Raw genomic sequence first — 23,904 nt, forward strand, 5'->3', positions numbered from 1 at the left:
ATTAAATAGAATTTCGGGACATGAATATTTTTTAAAGTCGAATACTGTTTTCCATGGCAAACGACTGAAACTGGTTCAGAAACGGATTATGCATAACTTAGTCAACTAAAAATCTTACAAAAAAAACTTAGGATTTTTTTAAGAGAGCGATTGACTTATAAAATCAGAATTCCGATATTTAAGCAATTCAATTGCTAGCTAACTTATTCATTTACTACAACAACTAAAAAACAACGACAACTAAAAACAAATGTGACAAAATCTGGAATATTCTACGTTGCGTATACACTTGACTGAATTGAAAATTATTTTTGTTAATTTTTTTTTGTTTTGTTTTGCTTAATGTTTGGCTCAAAAATCGATCGACGAACCAACAAAATTGTTTTTTTAGTCGTTTGTATTAAACACTTAACGACTACATATTATTGTATCAAGACGAGAGGACATCATTGTTTTCTCAATGTTAGAATCACTCGAAAACAAAAAAACATTCCGTGTAATTATTGTCGTCAGTTTCAAGTAAATCCAAAAGTGAATCGTTGCGTTCTTATTAAACGTTAAGTATAATTTTATGTTTGTTTGTTTGTTCATTTATTCTTAATAAATGTGTATCACACTTTGCCATTCATTCGATAAATATACAAAATTTATATCCCATGCCACATTGAGTTATATTCGGCATGACATTATTAAAAACCAAAACAAAAAAAATAAATCGAAAATTAACAAAAAAAAAACAGAATTACCGACTACATACAAGGTGTAAAAAAGTAAAGCTTTCGTTAAAAAGACAGAAAAAATTGAATTTTTTTCTCTTCCCTTTTTCTCTCTCTTTCTCAATTTTTTTTTTTCGTTGGGCTTCTTTTATCCTGTAAACCATTTTATGGTCCAATTTCTTCAATGTCCCGTTCACCATAACCGTGTCCAACACCTTGAAGAAAGAGGAACGCCAGTGCCAACAGCATTGAGCCGAACAGATCGCCCAGTGCGGTTAGATATGGAATTGCCGAATTATCAGGATCAACTTTCCACCTCCACATTGCATGAATGAGGACATGAGCAATATACAAAAGAAGACAGATCTGCAAAACGAAAATGTATTGGGTGAGGATGGTCCATTTCGTTATAAGATAATGTTCAGCGGTCCACTTACTTGAATAAAACTAACGAATAAATACGCAAAAACGAATAGAGCACCAATTGTCGATTCACCCATGTGTATAACATCAGCCACAAATATAAATATTATTTGACCAGGAATTGACATCAATATAAGAATTCTAGCGGTCTTTGCATAAGGAACTGTAAGAAAAGGCAAAATCGAAAAAAAAAATTATTTTCGAAACAATAGGCTCCGCATCACGTATACACCATGAAACAACAAACTTACCTCCAGAAACCAATGCTCTGAATGGATTTTCACATATCTTACTATGCGGGGGCACGATGCCAAGTATGGAACTTTGATGTAAGAAGGTTGACATTTTACTTGCTTGCACCGACACCAAATTACCACCAATTCCATTGATAATTGGTTGAAAAACTACAAAACCGGTGAATGCATCCACAGCCTGATCTAATACTAAGCCACCCATTCTGAAAAAGGAGTCATTAAATCATTAAAATCCGTCCGGTATCCATATCACATTTGAAAATGTCTACAAAAAAATTGATTGGATTGCAAATGCTGTACTAACCCGCTAATGAATAGCGCCGACAGTACGGGAACCCATCCAGATTTCAACACCGGTCGTGTGTATTTATTATACAAAACGCAGATAATCCAAAGTGGTAGCAGGATAAAGTATATGGAAATGATCATAAACGATAGCCAGCTATAGTAAACTGTGTGGATGGAATAACAAATTTGCATTTCAAGTGATTGCCCGCTAATATTAGATTAGATTTTGATTTTACCTAAATTTTGGAATAACATTGTTGCGATAAATGATAGCATGGTGAGTGACACTACATCACCGATGGAAGCTGCGAGTGGTGTTGCCAGATTATCGGGATTCAGGTTAAACTTATAAGATAATAATATCACAGCCACTAATATAAAGTCTGGAAAAAAAGAAATTTTAGAAATTTTTGTTAAATTGTTGTCGATTAATTCGAATGAATCGCAAACTTATTTAAGAAACATCACAAATGTCATCTGTTAACGACAGAAATTACGTGTGTTCTCTCATATAGAAAAATGTGAGGAAAAACAAATGAAGTAATAGATTTACTACCAGTTAAAAGGTGATACTTTAAACATATGAAGTAGTAGATTCAATGATTAGACGCTGCACTTTCTATCAAATATAAAATCGATAAAATAAGTCGAATTTCTGTAAAACTCCTAAAAAACGCAGTTGCTGATATTGAAAACCAAAATATAGACCGGACCTTAGATTAGATTAGGTGGGTGTGACCATTTTCCGTTGGATGTGAATAAAATTTAGATTTAATTCGTGCTAATCACATAATCCAGAATATGCTTGAAAGAGATATCCTTTACAATACCATGCGGTTTAATATACCCGCCTCGATAATCTAACTCTATCCATAATGAAGGTTGGATAGTGATACAGTAAGCTTTCGGTAGATTTCACCTGGCCACAGTTGCCGCACAGAGGTGTGTTAAATATTCCTATGGTGTGGGAGTGTAGGTGTTTATTTAACTTTTAGTTTTCCGTGGGGATATTTGTTAACTGTTAGTCTATTGGTTCGCTTAGTGATAGATAGCGCTAGCTCATTTCAATTTTTTTTTTTGCTTTTCTTGAAGTGATTTTTCAACTCCGAGCTATTCAATTGAGCCCCAGGATCTGGTCTCTAATATAACCGGATCTTATATCCGATATGGGTCGTAAAGTCCTTCGAAAGATATTTTATTCATAAAGTATATCTCGCTTAGATGTAGGAGGCGATACAGCCCGTCCTTTCACGTATTACATTTTCTTTTAAAGTGCAATAGGCAAGAGAGGTGCTTAAAATTGTTAATTTTAGCGGAACAGACTTTATGAACAACACCAGTGACGTGTTAACACAAACAACTAAGTATTTCGAAATCAAACAAAGAAGGAGTGTAACTCTTATACATTTTCATAATTCTGTTGCTAAGTTTTATCAAAATTTCGTTCCATAGTTTGTACACTTACCTAAAAGAAAGCATGAGACGGTTGCTGTAAACATACTTGACGCAATCATCAAAATCGCATGCTCCAACACAAAAGAATTGTTCATCGCTGATCCCACAGTAATAGCAAATATCTGCGTGGGTGGAAGGAAAATTGAATCGATAAGAGTCTTATGCAACAGGAAAATAATTTGTGATTTTAGCTTTGTGTTCGTTTAGTACTTACAGCGACAATGAACGATGCTACAATGGCTTGCACCTGCACCAGCGCTATATTACCTACAACCATACTAAGAACCTCACGACGAGTCGTCATATTACCCAAATTAGCTTGTGTTGATAGACGCGAGGCTAGGCACATGTCTAAATTTCCCTTAAGGCCAAGTAGAGCTGGAACCAGTATGAATAATTCCCGAACTTCATTGAATACGGTCCATTGCTGAAATTAGAATTTATTTTCAGAACTTTTTTTTATCTCGCAAAAATGTTCGGCTGAATAATTGATTGATGAGTCTTTGCGTGAGATCGTTTGAATAAAAATAAAAAAAACGTTCACGATTTCTGCAATAAGTATGTCTGTTGTTAATCCGGTATTGTAAATCTTTCTATAAATCGATCAATTCATCGTCCCGAAATTCGTCTACAAAAATCACTGTAATTCAATTTACCACGATCTTATCTAATGTTTCACCGTTGAAGTGATTTCATAAGATAGCGAAACAGTCTGACAATCAAAAAGTATTTTTTTTCTCGGACCTACCTCAACAATAATACAACGAGCATATCAATCACAATAAAATGCTTTTTGACTGGATGGATGAGGCTAGATTTCATTTTCAACCATCAATCATGTATTTTGTTATTTATTTGTTGTAATTCGTATGTCTGACAAATGGTAATTCATATATGGGAGATTACGACGATTTATTTCCGATTTTTTTTTTGTGTTTTCTCAGTCTTATTGTACATACGGAAATTGTCTATTCATTGCAAAGAACAAAGAACACTTTTAAAAATTCTAGAAACTGTAAAATCTTTTTAGAAGTCATTTAGACTTCAATTGAAGTCTGCACACGAAAAAGATAATTTAAACCGAGGCGAATGTGGAACGGAGGTTTTTACATCTTTTTCATTTTGTATCAAAGAGGGAGAGAAAAATCCATCGATACATTTTTCTTTCGCACTTCAGTGAAAGAGATGGAAACCCCTGTTCCACATTGCCGGCGTATTGCACATTTAAGAGCTTTAATAAATTATTAAGTTCTTTGAAATGTGATTCTTCAAGCAACAATCGCTTTTAGACGTGTAATGGCCAAATCATCTGTTATCAACAATGTCGATAAAAATGAGCGATGAATTTACATACTCTTATGTCCTGCCGATAGTATACTCTTATGTAGTAAATTATACGATAAACCGAATGAAGTAAGAGATTTTGCGTCCAAACACTTTGCACAAAAGAATGCGCAATTGTTATGAAATGACTAAATTTTCTTAAAAATTGTAAGGACACTTTTTATCGCTTCTGTAAAATAGCTCTGTGTGTAATTAATTACCTCCTCAAGGTTCTACTTTGTCTGTTTAGATTTATCATTTCTTTTCGGGTATTTCATTTTGTTTTTCCGCTTCACCAATAGTTACTATGACCAAATATGTATTATGAGAATTGTCATTTGAATAAAGAAAAGTTTGAGAAGATGATCATAGCAAAAATCGTATGTCATAAGATAATAAGTGCACATTGATTGAATGAGAATGCTACTTATAAAGTAAGGAATTTGTTCTGGCATTACTCGTTTGACAAGCGAGTCATCACCGGTCACCAGGGGGATTTAACTTCTTATTTTTTCACGTTGGTGGTACAACATACTCCCTTCCACCTACATAATAAACATACACTTTTAACGAGCTAATCTATTATGCCACTGGATCAAAATCAAAAATTTCGTGACACAATTTTGTTAAAATGAAATCTGTGATGAATTGAATACGACCTTACTCACGGCTGTACCTTTTCGTCCCATTAAATTCAATTGATTTCAAAATTCTACTGTTCGCAATAAGGTCGGTTTTAACGACATCCCATAAAACTATATTCAAAGTTCATTGTTTGGACTAATAAAACTCATTTTACTTTTATTTTTCTCAACCTACCAGTCAGTCAACTTAATATTTTCATTAAGTAATTATTTGCCCAGAGAATTACAAAATACAACAATTGGACAGGTAAATAGTAACAATTTACGATGTAAAAACGTCTGAGCTTTAAGCAAATGGAAATAAAAGGAATTTAACGAACTTTAAGTTTAATAGTTTCTCTTGTGTGTTAAGAAATAAACGGCACAATCAAACGAACATCGTAGCATTACCATCAATATTACAATCACTTTATCGTCATTTAGTGTGATGGATGGATGATAAGATATTTTTTCATTTGTTGAGATCATGATAAAATTGAGGATAAAATCCATTTATTGCCACATCAGATAACACAACCGCGACACGAATGTTCCGTGTGTCAAACCATTTTCAAATCTAGCAAAAACGAAATTTTCTTTTCTTCTACATACCTCAACTATTCCAAGTATAATACCAGCTCCAATCGTTCCGACACCGGCAATTAAAAATGGTATCGAAACCTGTATCGTTGTTTGCCACCATGCTTCTTCCGAAGCAGTACCGTTGCCCGTTAATTTATCATTTCCACCGTCATCGCCGCCTTTATCTGATCCGGGATCAGGTTCAGATGATGCTACTGACGTCGTGGTGATTGAAGTTAATGAACCGGTTGTGGAAGGAGGCAGCACAGCAAATTTTTCATTATCACTATCTGTAATTTAATGGAAAATAATGAAATGTTAATTAATGTAATTAAAACATAGCGAAAAAAAAACCAAGCAAAAAATTAACGAAACGATAACATCGCATTGTTCAATCATTAACAAATAAATTACCATATGAGCATCATTGTGGTGGCATTATAGAATTATTAAATCAATTGTTTCGCCAACTAATTATTGAGAACACATAAATCTGTATATTTATAATCTTTAATCGTGCAGTACATGCTTGCGTCGCGCTAAATAGAATTAAGCTACTGATTCGTGTAATGTAAGGTCTGGAAGTACATTGGAATAATTGAAATCTCAGTTTCTGAATTCAAATATATTTAGCCCTTTCTTGCTAAAAAGTTATTTTATTGCCTGTCTCATACGAAAGTTAATCATTCCATAACAGTTGATCCACTGAGAAAATGGTCCATTGTATGAAGTATAATTTGGGCTCATTTGAATTCCTATTTAATATTCAACGTTCGTATGGGATAGGCAATACATCCAAATACATTGTATCCTGATACGTAATTCAAAGTTTCAGAAACGACATTGTGATACTCGTAGACTCCCTCGTGTATTTTTGAGGAACTTGCTTCAGTAACTGTTCGACAAGACTCTAGGATATACAACATCTCTGCTACCGAAGACTGTTACCGAAGCCTGTTGCTAAGAACACACACAAGTGAGTTTGACTTTATAACAAAATTGTTACCCATGTACAGAATTACTTCCACATCATCCGAAATAATCTACCATTTTCGACTTCTAAGAATTAGATGTCTCTATACCTTTAGGACTGCCGCCTCCTCAATAAAACATAGTTCAAAATTCAAAAGCGGATTTTGTAGGAGCTTGGAAAATCTGAAAACTCACAGTTGTCAGTTTTTGTCAATTCAAACAATAAGTGAATCGTATGTCATCTGTTATTGACGAGACGACGTCAAAAATAAGCACCCGACTGTGGTCAGCGTATTCACATATGAAACAAAACGTATGATGAAACGAAAGAAATAAAATAATTTGCGTCAAGAATTAACCTTTACGGCTGTCATCTGTTATCGACAACGACAGTGATAATTAACGACAAGTTCTGACCGATGAGGTCTTATATAGCAAATAGCATGTTCAAAACAAATGAAGTAAAAGATTTCTGAATTAAATCTCTGAAAATCTTCGATCAAATGAAGTAATAGATCAGATAGTAAAACTGTTAATATGCTTGCCGTCTGTGACATGTTAAGAGTAATATACACAGACAAAGTAATACATTTACTATGGTTGATGCGATTTGCAAAAGGTTTTAGAGAATGTCTAATTCAATATTTTAGGAATGACATCCGTTGAAGGACAGATATATCATCTGCACAATTGGTGAAACTGAAGTGTCACAAGTGAAACGTTTTTTTAAAGTTTACTGTAGATGAAGTACCTATCTTTCATGTTACACGTCCTGTTCCATAAACGTTTTGAATTTGATTGCTATAATTAACTATATTTAAATTAACTCAAATAAAAGAGACTGAAGCTCTAACATGACTTCCGTACATAACTATTAGCACCGACAGTAATTCAATCGATCAAAAATATAATGAGATTGGACCGTTTTGACTTTAATGAAAAGCTGCATGCCCAAGACAAAAAATTCTAATGCTGCAAATTAACAAAAAAAAAAAAAACAGAGAGGAACACCATATTAGGCAAAGAACACCACTTATGATTTCAATCAATTTTTAATGAATCAAACAACAATTCAACAATTTTTTTATGACGAGATTCTTAACGGATTGTAACTTTTTTTCGCTTGGTTATAATGTCACTTTATACGAGGTATTTTCACCGACACATTTAAGGAATTTCAAAATATTTAGATCCAATTCAACTGATGATCACAGTTATAGGGGATGTACCGCTAAAGGTAATTTACCAAAATTAATATTTACCAACAATAACTCATCGTTATGCTAATAAAGTGTCCCAACATGATACATTGCAAAAAAGAAAATTTTATTTTTCAAAAGTCCCCTTTTGCATAAATTAAATCGTGGCATTCGAACTCAAAATCAGATGTGGTTCCATTAGAAGAAATGTGGAAGAAATGATTTCAATTCGATAACTAAAGAAATGAGTCAGCAAAAACGAAGTTGTAAAATATTAATTGAGCCAACAAAATTGAATGAAAATATTTAAAAATCTTTAAGATGGAGAAACAGAGAAGAATTCAATTCACAAGCTTAACTGCACTATCGTCAAATTAGGAATTTGTTTTGCATGAATAGGCAATAAATTACATCTTACCTCTGTTAAAGGAACATTGAAATTATTTTATGAAAATCTTAGGAACACTTTGGAACGAATAAGATAAATAATATGAATTTAGCGCACCATGCAGTCTACGTTTTAGAATGTTTTTTTAACCAGCAATAAATTTTGTCTGAAAACTTTCCAATTAGCTGGAAGTCCGTCGAAGAAGACGTGAAAATACAAAACTGGCAAATGGAAATATAGTTAAAACATTGCATTACGTAGGATGACTGGATGGCTATAATAAATACTTTTAGCGACACAATATAACAATCGAAAAATTAGAATGAGTACGAGTTAGTGATATATGACGACTTTGTAATACAAACTTAGCACATAGCACATTACAAAGTCCTACATGTTTACTTACAATAACTTATAACTTGCAGCAGAACTGCAGAACACAATGCATTGAATTCAGCCGCATTGGCATATCAATTTACGAACATATATCGTAAAATCATGACATTTAATGGATCGATTGGCTTTTGAATATCAAGTTTATATTTCTTTACATTTTTCACGTTTTTTTTTATTTTCGCCGTACAAAAATATGCGTACAACAAACAATATTGTGCAATTGTAAGTACGAAGCGATTTATAGTTTTTGCACACACACTGCATATTATCTACTACATACATATTTCATTGAAGACCATTAGAAATGTAAAAAAAAAACGAATCAACAACACCGACAATAAACAAAACGATTATTAGATTGTCCCGCGCAGTGTAACATTTTGCATAATATTCTTCGAATAAAACCGTGCTCGGACGAAAGTTCATGGGAGTAAGGAACCGGAAATGGTCGCCAAGTTCACATACTTAACATTATAAAAGTAATAGTAGGAGGCGTCTATTCACCTTTTACGTGTTTACGAATTTTATTATAATTATCGTTGGTAATGTTTTTTTATGTGTTTTAATCCATACCGTGTATGAGCAATGCATCATCAATATGTGTATAGTATGTTATATATGCTTGCGTGTATCGTGTATCGTATGGGTTATTATATTTCTAACACTAAATCGATTTTTATTTATTATTATGTTTGAATGATGTATTGTTAAGACAATTAGGAATGTCTATTTCCTCGGTGTGGTTTGAAATAAATTGAAGAAATAATTGTCCGACCGCGAAACTCTTTTTTTTTGCAAACAAAAACTCATTTTTTCCTTCTGTAACATTTAATATTCATGCTTCTTGATTTGTGAAGTTCGTGAACGAATAAAAAATGTACATGAGAAAAGGTTAGAAGTTATATCTAAGATCATGTTAGCAGATTAAAATGCCAAACAATTATAAGATAACCGAAACATTTGCCCACGCTTTTCAATATTTTCAGTGATTTAACAAACAATTTTTTTTTTGTTTCAAATCGGGCTGAATTTAATAATTTAATTGATTTTAATAATTCATTAAAAGTGCTAATAAAATTGCAAATCAAAAAAAGAAACATTCCGACATTGGCACTATTTTCAGCACCACATTTTTCGTTTAAACTAAATTTTTATGATTTCGAATATTATTTCAAAAATAAAGAGAAACAAAATGCAAAACGGAAAACTCAGCAACAGTGCATTGTTATTTGGAAGCATAATTAGCAATTAATTGAATGTTAACACGTTCTAGGATCTAATAATTGATTTACGTTTGCGTGCACACGAAAAAAACGAAACTAATTATCGACCGTGTGAATTTTATGAATGTGATAATTCTGATTGTGAGTGTGGTATATACAAATTAGCAGTCAAATATTTTTTTGTTAGCAATTCTATTACCATAATCGGTACAACAACTTTGAAAGTAAAATTGTTACGATGAGACCGAAAATGAAGCATATAGATCTTGATAAATGAATATCGGAACATATCATATTAGCGAATTATAAGAAAAATGACAATGTCGAGTTTCTGCAGTTAACTTTTCAAATACTGTACTGGCGAGTTGGTTTTTTTTTTGTCTCTTCTACATAGATGAGTTAATTTGTTCGATAAAGGCGAGATGACTTACAAAAGTCGATTTGGAATGTCAACAACAAATAACTCTTGTTGTTTTGCACGGAACGAAGACTTACAGTAAACAAATGTCCTTGCTAGCGATGCGAAAAATCCTTATTTTGTCCACTAAGAAGCGTTCGTGAAAATGGCGTTTGGTTGTCATTCTGAGCATGAAAAATGTTGTGTTCACCTCGGGGAGAAAATAGAAAATTTCACCTTGAACGAATTACGGCCCTCGCAGACTTTCGCTCTTGGTGAAATTTCCTATTTTCTCCCCTTGGTAAACAAATAACTATTTCTAACAATACACGCGATTCGCCTGCACAATCTCTCTAAATTGTAATTGCATTCAAATTTAAGTTAATGTTGATATATCAACTGTTATTGTACGATTGGATTCCCGGTAAAATAACGTTCAATAAATCTGAAAAATGTGTATAGACGTCTGATGCATAAAACTGCATAGTGCATACCAATGAGGTCACATACGATTGCAAGTTATGCTTTTAATGCATAATAGCAATGCGTAACAAGCTACGAGCCATCGGCCAAAAACAAATTACCTAATTTACGAAATTTGGTAAAATTTTGTTGAACTGAATTTGAGTTAGTGAGATGAGGCCTGTTGGACGATCCAATTCATTTGCAAAGTAAATTCTTGGGGCAATTTTTTGTTCTGACCGAAAATAATCAGTGTTTTTGTTGCAGTAATTTAACTTGTGGTTTTGTGGCATTTTTTTTTTTGAATTTATATTGTTTCAAAGGTCAACCGAGCATACCAATGACCAATAAAACTACAGTTCCATTGGTAAAAAATTAATTTGATTAATATAATTGTCGCTTAGAGACACCTTGTTCTTGTTTATTTATGTACGATACAGCCCACTTAACAAATGCTCTAATGAATGAATAACATTTGATAAAAAAAGTGATGAAGTGGAAACTCGTTAAAAACAAATTCCGTAACCAAGAAAACCGCTTCCGATGAAGTAACAGGATTGATTTCATTTGATTTTACAAATATAAACCAATACTTTACGTGGAATGGTAGCTATTCCTCTTAGAAACGGCGAGTCATATTATATAATGACAAAAATAAGCTCTCTTATAATAACAAGATATACGTTGAAACTAATGAAGTACAAGATTTTACACTTAGCGATAGCGTTAAATAAGCGAAGTAATAGATCTAATGATGAAATCTGAAAGGTTAATCAACTCAACAGAGTCTTAACACGTGTCTGATATGATTGAATGACTCTTATGAACTCGATTATTACTTCGTTATGGATCTTCTCTGTACAGAATGTGTAAAATAACTATTTAAATGAGCGGGAACGTTTTTTACTTGAATTGCATAGTCAAGATGAAAACCAATAAGGGACTGTCCATAAAAGACGTCTGGTTTATGGGAGAAATTTGTAATTTTACATTTTTGTGTGGAAATTTTTTTGATTTTGGGGAGGTAAGCAGCGGATAATGTCGACATCTTTTATAGACAGCCACCAATAATTCTATTCATGCGTGGAAGAAGTCAACATAATTAAATGCAAATGCAAATAATTGACATATTATCTGTCCGGTCTTCGTACAGCACTTTTTTACTGAACAGGAATTTTGCAACTCTTATATGCGTAGCGAGATAAAAATTGGTTAAACTTAAGATTACGAAATGTAAATTACTTTTTTACGGTAGGGTTAAAGATACTGCGAACTAAAACAACTACGAATTTATAGAGATAAGAAAAATATAAGAATTTATGTGGATTGGTTGCTTCTACCTAAAAGTGGTATACTGAGAACGAAAATAAAAGAACTTACCGAAAATCGTAAACGGTCTATATTTATCACTTTGTATGTAAACGCCTTTCAGACCGCTAACGTTTATCACTTGACTATCATTATTGTTGAACGATTTGTCTTGAACTAGAATTCGACTATCGTTTGTACCATTTCGTTCAATATCAAGCGCATCAGTAATTGGTGTGGTCAGTGATGTTATTGTGTTATTGTTTGGTTCCGAATTTGTTGTGTGATGCATGGTGGAAGCTTTTTTTTGCCTTTCGTTTTAAATTTAATTTTTATGTTTAATTTGTGTAAATGCCCGGGTTGTTGGGCGGTTTTGTATTGAGCAATTTTATTTGTTTGTTTCGTTTGTTTATTTAATTAATTTAATTCTTCAGATTGAAAAAAAAAACTTTTTTTCTTTACGAAAATCACTAATCACTGGGGTTTTATATATGGTTGCGTTACATGTCGTTTTTTATATTTATGTTAAAATTCTCAATTACGATTTGGATGTTGGTCTCGTTTTTTTTAGTAACAAAAAACTGATGAATTTCTAAAGTCAAACAAAATAATAGTTTGGTCGGTTATAGCCATTTGTTCTTTTGTTCAATTTCGAAAACAAAACACACTATTCTTTAAGATAAACCATAAAACAATATAATATTCACATGCTCTCAAGGGACACACGACAGTATATAGGTATGAAATGGAGTAACAATAATTGGTTAACCTTGTTACAAAACCTCGACTTGACACAGGCAATACGAAAATGATTGAATTTGTATTGTTGGGAAAAAAAATGTTATCGGGGCCCTTATCACCACTCATTTATTGCATTATACTTAATGTGTGACCAAACGGCATCGACGCATCTTAATAATTATATAGATGATAAAGATTCAAGTTAAAACACATCACATGCACAGCACTGACACGGTGATGTATATAATAATATACAGATGCGGATATAATCAAAAGGTTTTATTTTGTTGTTGTTTTGATTATTATTTCACATTTTACGTTTCTTTTTATTACCTGTGCCACACTTAACGCTTAAGCTGGTCTGAACCATTGCAGACGAATTGGACTATTGATTGATTAGACATTAATTGCAGAGCGATTGATCACATAAGATTTTCAACATAGAAATGTTCGGTTTATACAACTTGAAGGTCTTATTGCAATTTAAAAATATTGAATTACTAGTAGCAAAACGGTTGGAATAGAGTAAATGCAGAGCTGAATTTAAAATGTTATGGAATGGAGTCTCTGCGCGTTTTGTGCATGAATGTAAAGACTGAACCAATTAATATCAGCTATTTAAATACAACTAGAAATTGCGCGAAATTGTACTAATACTCTGGCTGTTTGTTTCTGATAAGTTGATAAAATGAGTGTTTCGTTTTGGAAATTTTGTATGGCGCACTATAATACGGGAAAGTTCAATTTTATTTTTTATTGCATCTGGATTGTAAACAATAGTAAAACGAATTTGGTTACTCTGCATTGTGTCGCAATTTTGTTGATAAAATTGTCTGAACGTAGGTTGTTCTGAAGGGAGTTCTGTAACTGTATCTGTTCTAAATGAATTAAATTAGAGAATTTGTAGAGGTGCGACTGATGAAAGTTTTAAAATGAAATCAACATTTTCGGGAGACATAAGACATCGGTTCTAAAATTGGAACTATGCGCAAGATTAGGAAAATGTTAGTGAACTTGGAACTTGCTATGGTATTATATCTTCGGCTGACGAATTATGGTAATAAATCATCAATATGTTTTAGCGATAACAGCTCACTCTCGTATATAATACAGAAATACACATTTTTTTTCGGATGGTTTCATATTTAAATAGATCACCTAATTATATAATTAACTACACGATGTAATTTGTAAATGTTGTTTAACCACTAAAATAGGTTCACGTGAATGCGATAGTGGAAACAAATGTAATATTTTGTCGGTAACAACTTTCTGAGCACACAAATCGCACAAATGGTTCAATAAAACGAAACTTTTGGTTTCAGGAAAAAAAAAACAATTTTATGAATATTGCATTTAGAGTGGAAACCATTACACAAATTAGACGTTGTGTGTAATTAATAACCTTAATTTGTAAGAATTTAACTTTTTTTTATCCCATCTTAGGTCAGTTTCTTATTCGCTTTTAACGAAATCGGAGTTTTTGTTTCGTTTTTTTTATGAACTCGCGCAACACAATTTCATGTATTTGTCGAACATTTCAACGTTTAATTTCAGAGAGAAAACAAAAACTTTTAAAATCCGACTAAAATATTGCATCGGTAAATTTAAATTAAAAAACAAAAAAAAAATAATTTATTTGGATTTTCCATCAAACGCATAATTTAAAAAAAAAACGTGAATCGATTGAAACCGCGTATTGTATTTTATATTATGGGGAAAAAATATATCAACACTCGAATCCGACGGAATGAAATCGCTAACTGTCTATGCATCAAAAACTAAACAGCTGAATTCAACTGTCTTTATGAAATTCAACAAATCACGGTGGAAAAAATGAAAGATTATTAGAGACTATGGGGACGTCATAAAGAAAATTTTTATATGAAACTGTGCGCGCTGTAATTTTTTGAGAGAGATGTGTCTTATATTATTGTGTTGTTACCTGTGCAATGTTTGTTTAATTTTATCTTCTTCTTTTTTTTTGTATGGAAATATGGTCTGTCTGGATGGTTGCTTAAAGTGTTTTGTTTGGAAATTGTAGTAAAGAAAAATATGATTTGTATGTACCTCTTCTTCAAATGAACAAATAAATTTTTATTTAAAAAAAAAAATAGTTTCGTTTGGAAACTTTATATTTTAATTTAAGTGTTCAATGTTCTATGTGCTGACCGTAATCGACACTCAATTTATTCCGATTCAAAATAAAATTTAAAAAATAGTTTTTTTTTAATAAATGAAGCACATCAATATAATTGTCTGTTTCAATTCCGAATTGCACTGTGTTAATTTGTCTTCAATTTTAAATTAAAATTTTCTTTTTTTATTAATAAAATTTTATTGGCATGCGAATATGACCGGTGTAAAATAAGATCTGACAATAATTACTCGAAATGTCCAAGATGTTATAAAAAAAATGGTAGGAACGATAAAAATCGCAATTAGATATGCTTACTGTGCGCGCGCAAAAAGCTTATTTAAGTTTATCATCTTGCGACTGTATTTTTTTCCTTTACTGTGTTATAGATAATGGTCGGTAGCTTAGCCGAACATTTCAGTCTAATCCTACATTGAACGATTAAAAATTCGCGATAACGAATTAAAATTCGCATGCCCGCCATGTGTGTGTTTATATAGCATAAAAACCATTTTTTTTGTCTTTCAAGCTTACGTCTTCATTGTTATTGATTCATCGCGACGATACTCTTATAATTGTTGTTGTTATTAACGAATTATAATTTATTAATTTTTTTTTTGTCATGAGTGAATCATTGACTTATTACAATTTGAATTTTCGCTCTTGACGTCAATGTATAGAATCCCCTAATTAAAAAATTGAAACGTTCCTTTCAATTTTTTATAATATTGGCAAACGTGACCAAAATTATCATGCGAATGACTAACACGATATCGAATCCTTTAAGTAATATTCGTGTATTATGTTGCTAAATCCATGGTGTTAATGCCTAACGATTAATACAGTACTTAATGCAAGGAAAATAAGCCGTTGAGATCAAATTGACGATTTCTATTTTCGTTGTGTACATTCAGAACGTTATTACAAATGAAAACTCACAATGTGACACAACATTGCCGTGCACATTGCTTGCACGTCGAATGAATGTCATTTAGTATGCACATTAGCGTTAATTTGAACAGATAAAACATAATTACCGGTGGATGGTATATAATTATTAGTATACAGTCGTATGCAGGAGGTATACGAAAATTCATAACATTTTCTGATAATCTGCACTTCAGGAGAATCTTCTCTACCTTCCTGAAAATATAAACTTTGTCGCTATGAGTTTTGACCTCCTGTTGGAGCAACACAAATGCAATCCCACCTTGCTGTCTCATTAAGTCAAGTTCAAATTAAAGAAAGTCTTTGGATCAATTAATGTTGCAATAAAACGGATCGATTTTATCATAATGTCGATAATTCAATTGGTGATGATTGATGTCAGCATTGATCGAAATTAGATTGCACCTGGTCGGCTTGTTGATTATTCTGTTGCAAAATTATGCACGTTCTAACATCTCTAAAAAAAGTGTGACTATCTGACTACAGTGCTCCAGTGGGTACGCACAACAGGCCAATTAGAGACTTAAGTACTGCTCACTACAGCAAAGCACAACATTCTGTGACACAGCGTATCACGTAGGGGTCATACAACATACGGTAGTAATTTCAGAATTCAGGTAAATGATTGAGTAAAATTTACTGAACTCTGTGTCATATTGCAGTAATCGATAGGTTCCCATTCATAAAGGGACCCGCAAATACCGCAAAAATAAAAAAATGATGGGTTCGACAACCTATTGTGAAAATCACACCTTGTCGTTAGTCGTTAGCCTCTAGTTTCTGTCTGGTGAGGTCAAAAAAATGCTCTTGTTTAAACATCTGTTTTTTTTCAGTTTTTGTTCATATTTTTCCTCAATGTTTTACAGTAGCTACTCTTTACAGACTATAAGGCACGGTAGTACAGGGGAATCACCAAAAACAAATCTGGACTGGACTGATGGATATCCATTTTTATGGAAACTTCAAACAGTAATTTATGTGTTAAGATATGTGACCTTTTTACTGAATTTTTGTTTTTGTTTCATTCGCATCATTCCTTTAAAATATATGTCTCTGAGGTAACGAAACCCACAAGACAGTTGAAATGATGTTCATTTTGTTGTAAATCATTTAATTTAATAATAATTTTGTTTCAATAATTTTCGTGTATGAACACGACATGGGCTCGATGCAATGACGTAAAACTATCGATGTTATACAGGAAAAAAGAAGAAGAAAAAGAAACAAACATGACGTGATCGAAATAGTTAAATTAACTGCTGATTAAATCCACGTTATGTTTTTTTTTTGCTGTTATGTTAAGCAGCAATTGTTTAAACTTTTCGATGTCAAGTGACTCTTCCTAAACTGTGACTGTGTGTTGTATAAATCGTAGCTATATTATTAAATTTCTCATCATAATATCAAACCTAAAAACCTTTACTGAGGTAAAATGAGTTTCGAGAGAAGAAAGAAAAGTAAATAAATAAATTTATTGATGCAAATCGAGGTTGTGATCAAGTTTATAAATTTATTATAAAATAAAAGATTTTGCTGGTGGGTGTCGTTAAAGAACTATGCGTTTTTTGTTGTGTCTTTTTTTACGTTAATGGTCTTAAGCAATTTTTGTTTTTATTTATCTGCAGCTATGATACGTATGGAACGAAAACTTTTTACATTCAAATGTGTAGCTTGACCACCCATACGTTTATTTTATTCGCCTCAAATAAAGTCGCATTAGACCGTGCTCTTCCGTGAAAACTGACGTTTTGGCCTAATTCAGTCTCAATTACAAATAATTTACTTAAATTTGTTATGCATAAATGAAGACAGTGTTTACAATAAATACCAGGGGGCTAGTAACATCTTTCAATCATTCAACTTTGACCTTACTAAATTTAGTTGCGTTTCAAATGTAATAAATCTGAAAGTACACTGACTACACTTCACTTGAGTGAAGAATTTGAAATTCAGCTAGTGTTCATGCTATTATTAATAGCGAATTGGTCGGTTTATTCACTTGAACGTGTGTGTGTGGTAGAATAAATCGGATAACACACTACTGATATAAACAATTGCATGAACACCAGCTGGTAAAAGATCAGCTGTTGTAGTCGATTTATAGTGTAGTCGATAACGCAAATTTTGTTAAGGAACGTTTACCGAACGAGTTCCGGCAAACGAGTGATTGGAGGTTGTTGGGGACATCGAAGAAATAGTTTTCTGAAGAAGAGACAGAAAATTCCACCTCATCCCTTCAAAGTTTAAGTACAGAGGTGTCTTTGTCGAATTATTGAAACGCAGAGATACGTGTGATAGCTCATTTAAAAGGTAAAGGTTCAAAGTTTTTTTTTGTGTAGCTAGATTTTCCGAATTTTTCAAATCGTTTAAGACTTTTCCGACTTTTCTTCAAATTGATGTTTCAAATTTAAGGTTAAAGGTAAATAATTTGTTAAATATGTTCGGAAGTAAATTTTTTTTGCTACAATTTTGCCGAAGAAAGTATAATTGTATTTTACAAAATGTAGGTGCCACATTAATTTTTCGTGAAAAAATTCCATGGTTTTGCATAAGATTTTTAGACCGGTTTTTTGGTCAAAATTCTTATCTTTGATTTTCTTGTTTAGATTGCTTTGAAATCGTAAGAAATACATAGAAACACAAAATTTACGTCTTTAAACATTTTTAAAATGTAATTTTTGTCAATAACGATTTTCGATTTCCTCGCCTTCAGGGAAATTTGAACCACCCTAACATGCTTAGACTACACTATAGTGGCAGTGGTGAGTCTCAGTTGACGAGAGTTCGAAAAACAGCATCATTTAGATATTGAACTAGAGGTGAAGACCGGCGGACTACACCAAGAACTGACTCGATCCTATCACTTTTAAAATTTTCAGTTTATAATGGTGGATTGTCTGTAAAAACAATTTAAACTATCACCTTAATTACGACCCCGTAAATTTACGTATTACAAGCAACAGTTACTTCCGTGCTATAATGTAATTGATGCTCAATTAATTGATTGGGCTCATTAACAGTTTTGGAAGCTTTCAGTTGGTCAGTAAGAAAGGCACCATTTTATATATTCCCGATGGTTGTGCAGTTACGCGACTGTATTGGGCTATTAGTCGTAATTTTTTAATCGACATACGGTTTGTTGAAATAATTTTTCATATCAAATTGGAAATGTTTTGATGTCTTACGGTGACCTGTGAAAGCAATTTACTCCGAGCAAGGGGGTGTTCAAAAAAAAAGATGGAAAATATTTTAAGATTGTGGTATTTTAGGCGAAAGAAATGAAAACGACCTTATATTGAAACACACCATTAACGTTGCGCAACAGAATGTCTTAAAAAAAAATATTTTGATAAAGCAATAACGATTTCAATAAAATTGTTCATTGAGAGAAACTTGGATATCTAGAATTCGAAATGTAGGTCCATTACCTGCACGCATCATCTCCCCAATGAACTAAATTTGTTTCATAAAATATAAAATTATTTGATTTCTCGACAAACGGAACCCGTCTGAGAAAGCTAGCTTCAGTGTAGGTACTAAGGTAATTTTTTTTTTATTACAATTGCAAATCAATGAGCGTCATAATTTTCGTCTTATCAGTGTCACAGCGTTAAAATATAGTTTCCAGTTCAAGAATTTTCAATTAAAATCTGTTGTCAAAGTTTAATTGAAAAATGTGGTACGTAGGAAGAAACTATTGTGGTATAAAGATGGAAATTGTTTTCATTTCAATGTCGAAATTGCATAAATTGGCGTCACTGTTTGTGTATGTATGCCTTTGTTGCAAAAGCAAATGAGTTATAATTACAAAGTATATTTTTTAGCGCTTCCATTCCATACTGTTTTAATATTAAATGTGTTTTGTAGCTACAACTCCGCGTAATGGTAATGAAATTGCTTCATTCAAACACACTTGCACGTGTCACGTTATTACGCTTTTGGAAGAATTTCTAATACTGAAAATATTGCATGAAATCAATTTATTATTCGGAATAAAGTGAAAGAGATTGCCATAACCACTGTTAATTTTCGCAAATTAATTTCTTATTGACTGAATTGGAACATCCTAGAATTTAATTGAATTTTAAGTCACAATTGACAAAAAAAACCGAACGAAGGCAACATATTGAATCGATCCGAGCCGAGCAGCTTGTTTATCAATAAACAATTCATTTTTCTTAAATTAGATTTTTTTTGTAGAAGTCCCGACTTGACGACAGTTTTGTCTCATTTGAATTCAGAATAAATTTTTCAATGAATGTTAAAAAGATGCTAAAATGTTCCAAAATCTGAAAATCGTTTAATATAGCAGGTTCGATATGGTTTGTGTGAATAATTTATTTTTGTATGGAACATTCACAAGACTACGTGACTTTTCGGTTTGCAGAAAGTTTATGGTTGAAAGCTTTTGCGGTTTACATTCAGATCATTTTCTAAAGGATGAATTGATAAGAAATTTCAGATTCCTTATCTGAACTCCACGCGTGAATTTAAAAAAAAAAATAATTCGGTAGCAGAGTTCAGAGTTGCAGTCAGAGAACACAGACGCGTGGATATTAGATTTTGTTAATATGATATAATATAACATAAAAGCTTTGATACTGTTATGCACTCGTAAAAACTGACACTTTCGTATCTAAGCTGTTGTTGCTGTTATTCTCCGTATCTCTGATACCTCTCAGTTCGTATGTTATGTTAAACGACAATTAAAAGAAACCAGGGAAGCGGATAAGAACAGCAAGAAGATCTTAGACACGAAGGTTTCAATTTCAATTTTTAGCCCCGTACGAAGTACAAAGGGGCTTATAGGATTACGATGCTGTGTGTAATTGATGGAATTCGAAGCAGACGGTAAGGGCAAAGTGTTTGCATTTGTTCATAGATGACGAATCCGCAATAAAAATTTTGTCTGTCCGTCTGTCCTTCTGTCCGTCTGTCCGTCACGTCAATATCTTGAGTAAATAAAATCTGATTTCAAAAAAAAAATTTCCCCTGAAAGATAGTCGAAATAGTGAGGCTAAGTTCGAAGATGGACATATTCGGGTCGGCCCTTCGTGAGTTAGGGCCACCTAAGTGATTTAAGGTCTTTTGGTGATATTTATGGCAAAACAAACGATGCAAATGTAAATGAAATGGCAAATGATAGGTTTTGTCAATACCAATCCAGTTTTTTTAAATCGGGTGAGTGGACCGTGAGTTAGGGCCTTAGAAGTGAAATGCTACTAGGGCCCTATGTGTATTTTACATAGAACTCGAGTAAATTTCATTCGTTTTTCGTAATTTTTGTTTGATTTGGAAGATAATCGAAGGCCGAATAGAATGTTGTTGGAAAAAAAAAATTAAATTTCGGACTAAGGCCGGTACTAGGGCCCTATGTGTATTTTACATACAACTCGAGTAAATTTCATCCGTCTTTCGTAATTTTTGTTTAATTTAGAAGGTAATCGAAGGCCGAATAGAATGTAGTACCGGACTGGCTTGAAAAAGCCCATCGGGGGCTCCATGCAACTCAATTTAAAAAGGCCCACAAATTAAAAATTATCATACAAAAATCCAAAGGGCCCATCGGGAATTCCCCGAATTCACCATATGGCCAGTCCGGGCCTGGGCCCTATGTGTATTTATACTCAATAAATTAAAATCTTAGGGCGATTTGAAATTTTTGTTTCATTTGAAAGGAACGTCGTAAGGGGCTTCGTAATTGCGCTATGCGCAATTTCTAAGATGTACACATTCCATAATAATTTTACTTTAACTACATTAACCGGCGCAATAGGCTTACGGTCAAAGTAGGGTGACAGACGCACTAGGGTCACGTACGCAATAGATATACGGGTTTGTACGGGGCTCAGTCGCAGCAAACGCTCCGACTGTTCTGATGGCTCGTTTTCTATTAGCTGAACAATTAAAGATGAATTTTGTTAGTTTTTGCTAAGGTAACTTATCTGAGTTCGTTCTAACGACAAATTTCCTTTTTCCGCGCTATACAAATTTCATACAAAATTTTTCATAGAACGAACTTCGATTTCAAGGTACCTTGCTTCGTGCTACGATTTTGTATGGTAGCACGAAGTAAGAATTTCTGAAATCCATACAAAAGCACGAACCGCGATCAGCATAGCACGAAGCTGCATCATCAATAAAATATAAATTTCTCTTAATTATTAAGTCTTTTTCATGAAATTATTGATTAAATCGTTAATTAATTAAACAAATTTCAAGTTGACACTAAGTCTAAGCCAATTCCATCAACACTTCCATGCTGTAAATGCCTGAAATGATTGCGAAAATCGTAACACAGCTACGGCGGTAATAACATTTTCATTTAGTATACATAAATGTGAAACAATAAAAGAGAACTGGGTCCGGTAGTACGTACATAAAGGCGGGAGACTTTAAGGCATTAATTTAAGAAATCTTAATTTATTTTTCATTTAAGAGGTACACACACAAACACATTCAAAATAATTGCGGCTTGTCAACTTTCGGCACCCTAGACTTTACTTAAGGCCAGTTCATGGTCGCATATATCGCAAAAATGTATGCGAGTATGAACTGACCTTAAGGCCAGTTCATGGTCGCATATATCGCAAAAATGTATGCGAGTATGAACTGGCCTTAAATAGTCGTGGAATGCCTCCAAAAAAATTTCTAAAAATCTAGAATTTAGTTTTGGATTTTTAGTAAAGTCCAGGGTGCCGAAAGTTGGCAAGCCGCAATTAATTTCAATGTGCTAAAAGCCAACGTTTTCCAATATGATGCATTATTTATGCGAAAGTATGGGAAAATGTGAAAACCTTAATGCGTTGATGTCATATCATATGATATAGTATACGATGTTGAAGACGCTATAATGTCGGTATAATTAAACTGATCTACTAAAACCCCGCTCAAAGACAAAAGTTTGCCGATTTAGAACACTAGTTAAAACAAAGTTTGAAGGAAGAGAAAAGTGTCGAAGTTCATGTAATACTCGTTGTAAATAGCAAATAAATTCTACCAGAAAAATAAAACACTCAACTAAACCAAAAACACTTTTCTCCTAAATTTCGTTTGCAGTTGAGACACAGTGACAGCAAAAATGTTAAAAATAATTAGATGGAGGAAAATCACCATTTTACCTAATTTACAATGATCCAGGCAGTGTTTCACTATTTATAATGTATAATGAAGACAAATGAAGTAAAAGATTTCGTATAAAACACCAGACGATACTAAACCGACTTAATAATGGTTGTAGCATGATACGCCTGCAGTTTCTGAAAGGAAAAACAGTACAACTAGGCACTGGAATTGATTTCCAGAGTATTGAAGTAATAGATCTGATAGTAAAATTACTGATATGATTGATGTCGTTGAAGGGAAATTCATTGAGAGAACCTCGGAAGTAATTCCCAAATCTTAAAACATGAGATTTCGTTCTTTGCATGACAGCAATTCACTTTTTATTCAGAGATAAGCCAATCGTATTGATTGGGGACCATAAAATATTTTAATTTATTGTAGCAAAGTAGCAAAAAAATATAATATCAACGACCACTTACTATCGTTTTCGATTTCATTTTCCAGCGGTTTATAGCCAATTGAAGATTTATAGGTAGCTTTGCCCGGAATCGACACACTTCAATAATAATCATGTTAAGAAAAATGCTTGAAAAACGATTATTGCAAATTGGAAGCGAATTGAAGTAAATAAACAGAAAATGTTGTCAATAATTGTGAATCAATGGAATTTCATAATATTGTAAACCTACAAAACCATGTTAAGGAAACGTAAATTTTGTAAAAGTGCTAGAACCGCACATTTTGTGTTTACACATACAAGCGCAAAGCCTTGGAAAGTCTCTTATCACTGCTCTACGATTACACACAGAATAGCTACGTTTTTTTTCTTTGCAATAAAAAAAAACGTCATTAATTGATATACAAACACAATCGTCAAGATATTTTGAATTTGAAAAAAAAAAATTGAATTATTGTAAGATTTGCTACGTGTGGGAACTAACCACAAATTGTTGTTTATATACCCAGTCTATAATTGAATTGTAGTTGACATGCATCATGAGCAA

The 23,904-nt window shown here is 32.8% G+C and overlaps 1 protein-coding gene across 3 annotated transcripts in view; it reads right to left on the minus strand.

The window, feature by feature from the left end:
* Positions 1–500: 500 nt before the first annotated feature.
* Positions 501–23,904, minus strand: part of LOC119081459 (solute carrier family 41 member 2) — a 29,321-nt gene continuing 5,917 nt past the window's right edge. Inside the window, exons 1-10 of one of the 3 annotated variants that reach the window (XM_037190430.1) lie at positions 14,156–14,383; positions 12,082–12,601; positions 5,695–5,954; positions 3,351–3,563; positions 3,147–3,258; positions 1,918–2,064; positions 1,698–1,845; positions 1,391–1,596; positions 1,154–1,302; positions 501–1,082 (exon numbers count right to left, since the gene is read on the minus strand). In XM_037190430.1, the coding sequence (XP_037046325.1) occupies positions 882–1,082; positions 1,154–1,302; positions 1,391–1,596; positions 1,698–1,845; positions 1,918–2,064; positions 3,147–3,258; positions 3,351–3,563; positions 5,695–5,954; positions 12,082–12,301 (1,656 nt within the window). In that variant the 5' untranslated portion in view covers positions 12,302–12,601; positions 14,156–14,383 and the 3' untranslated portion in view covers positions 501–881. Of the gene's footprint in view, positions 1,083–1,153; positions 1,303–1,390; positions 1,597–1,697; positions 1,846–1,917; positions 2,065–3,146; positions 3,259–3,350; positions 3,564–5,694; positions 5,955–12,081; positions 12,602–14,155; positions 14,384–23,379; positions 23,457–23,904 lie in introns of those variants that run through there. The other 2 variants (XM_037190441.1, XM_037190450.1) reach the window with 2 other exon arrangements.

This window comes from Bradysia coprophila, chromosome X (assembly GCF_014529535.1).
Source record: "Bradysia coprophila strain Holo2 chromosome X, BU_Bcop_v1, whole genome shotgun sequence".
Taxonomy (NCBI): Eukaryota; Metazoa; Arthropoda; class Insecta; order Diptera; family Sciaridae; genus Bradysia; species Bradysia coprophila.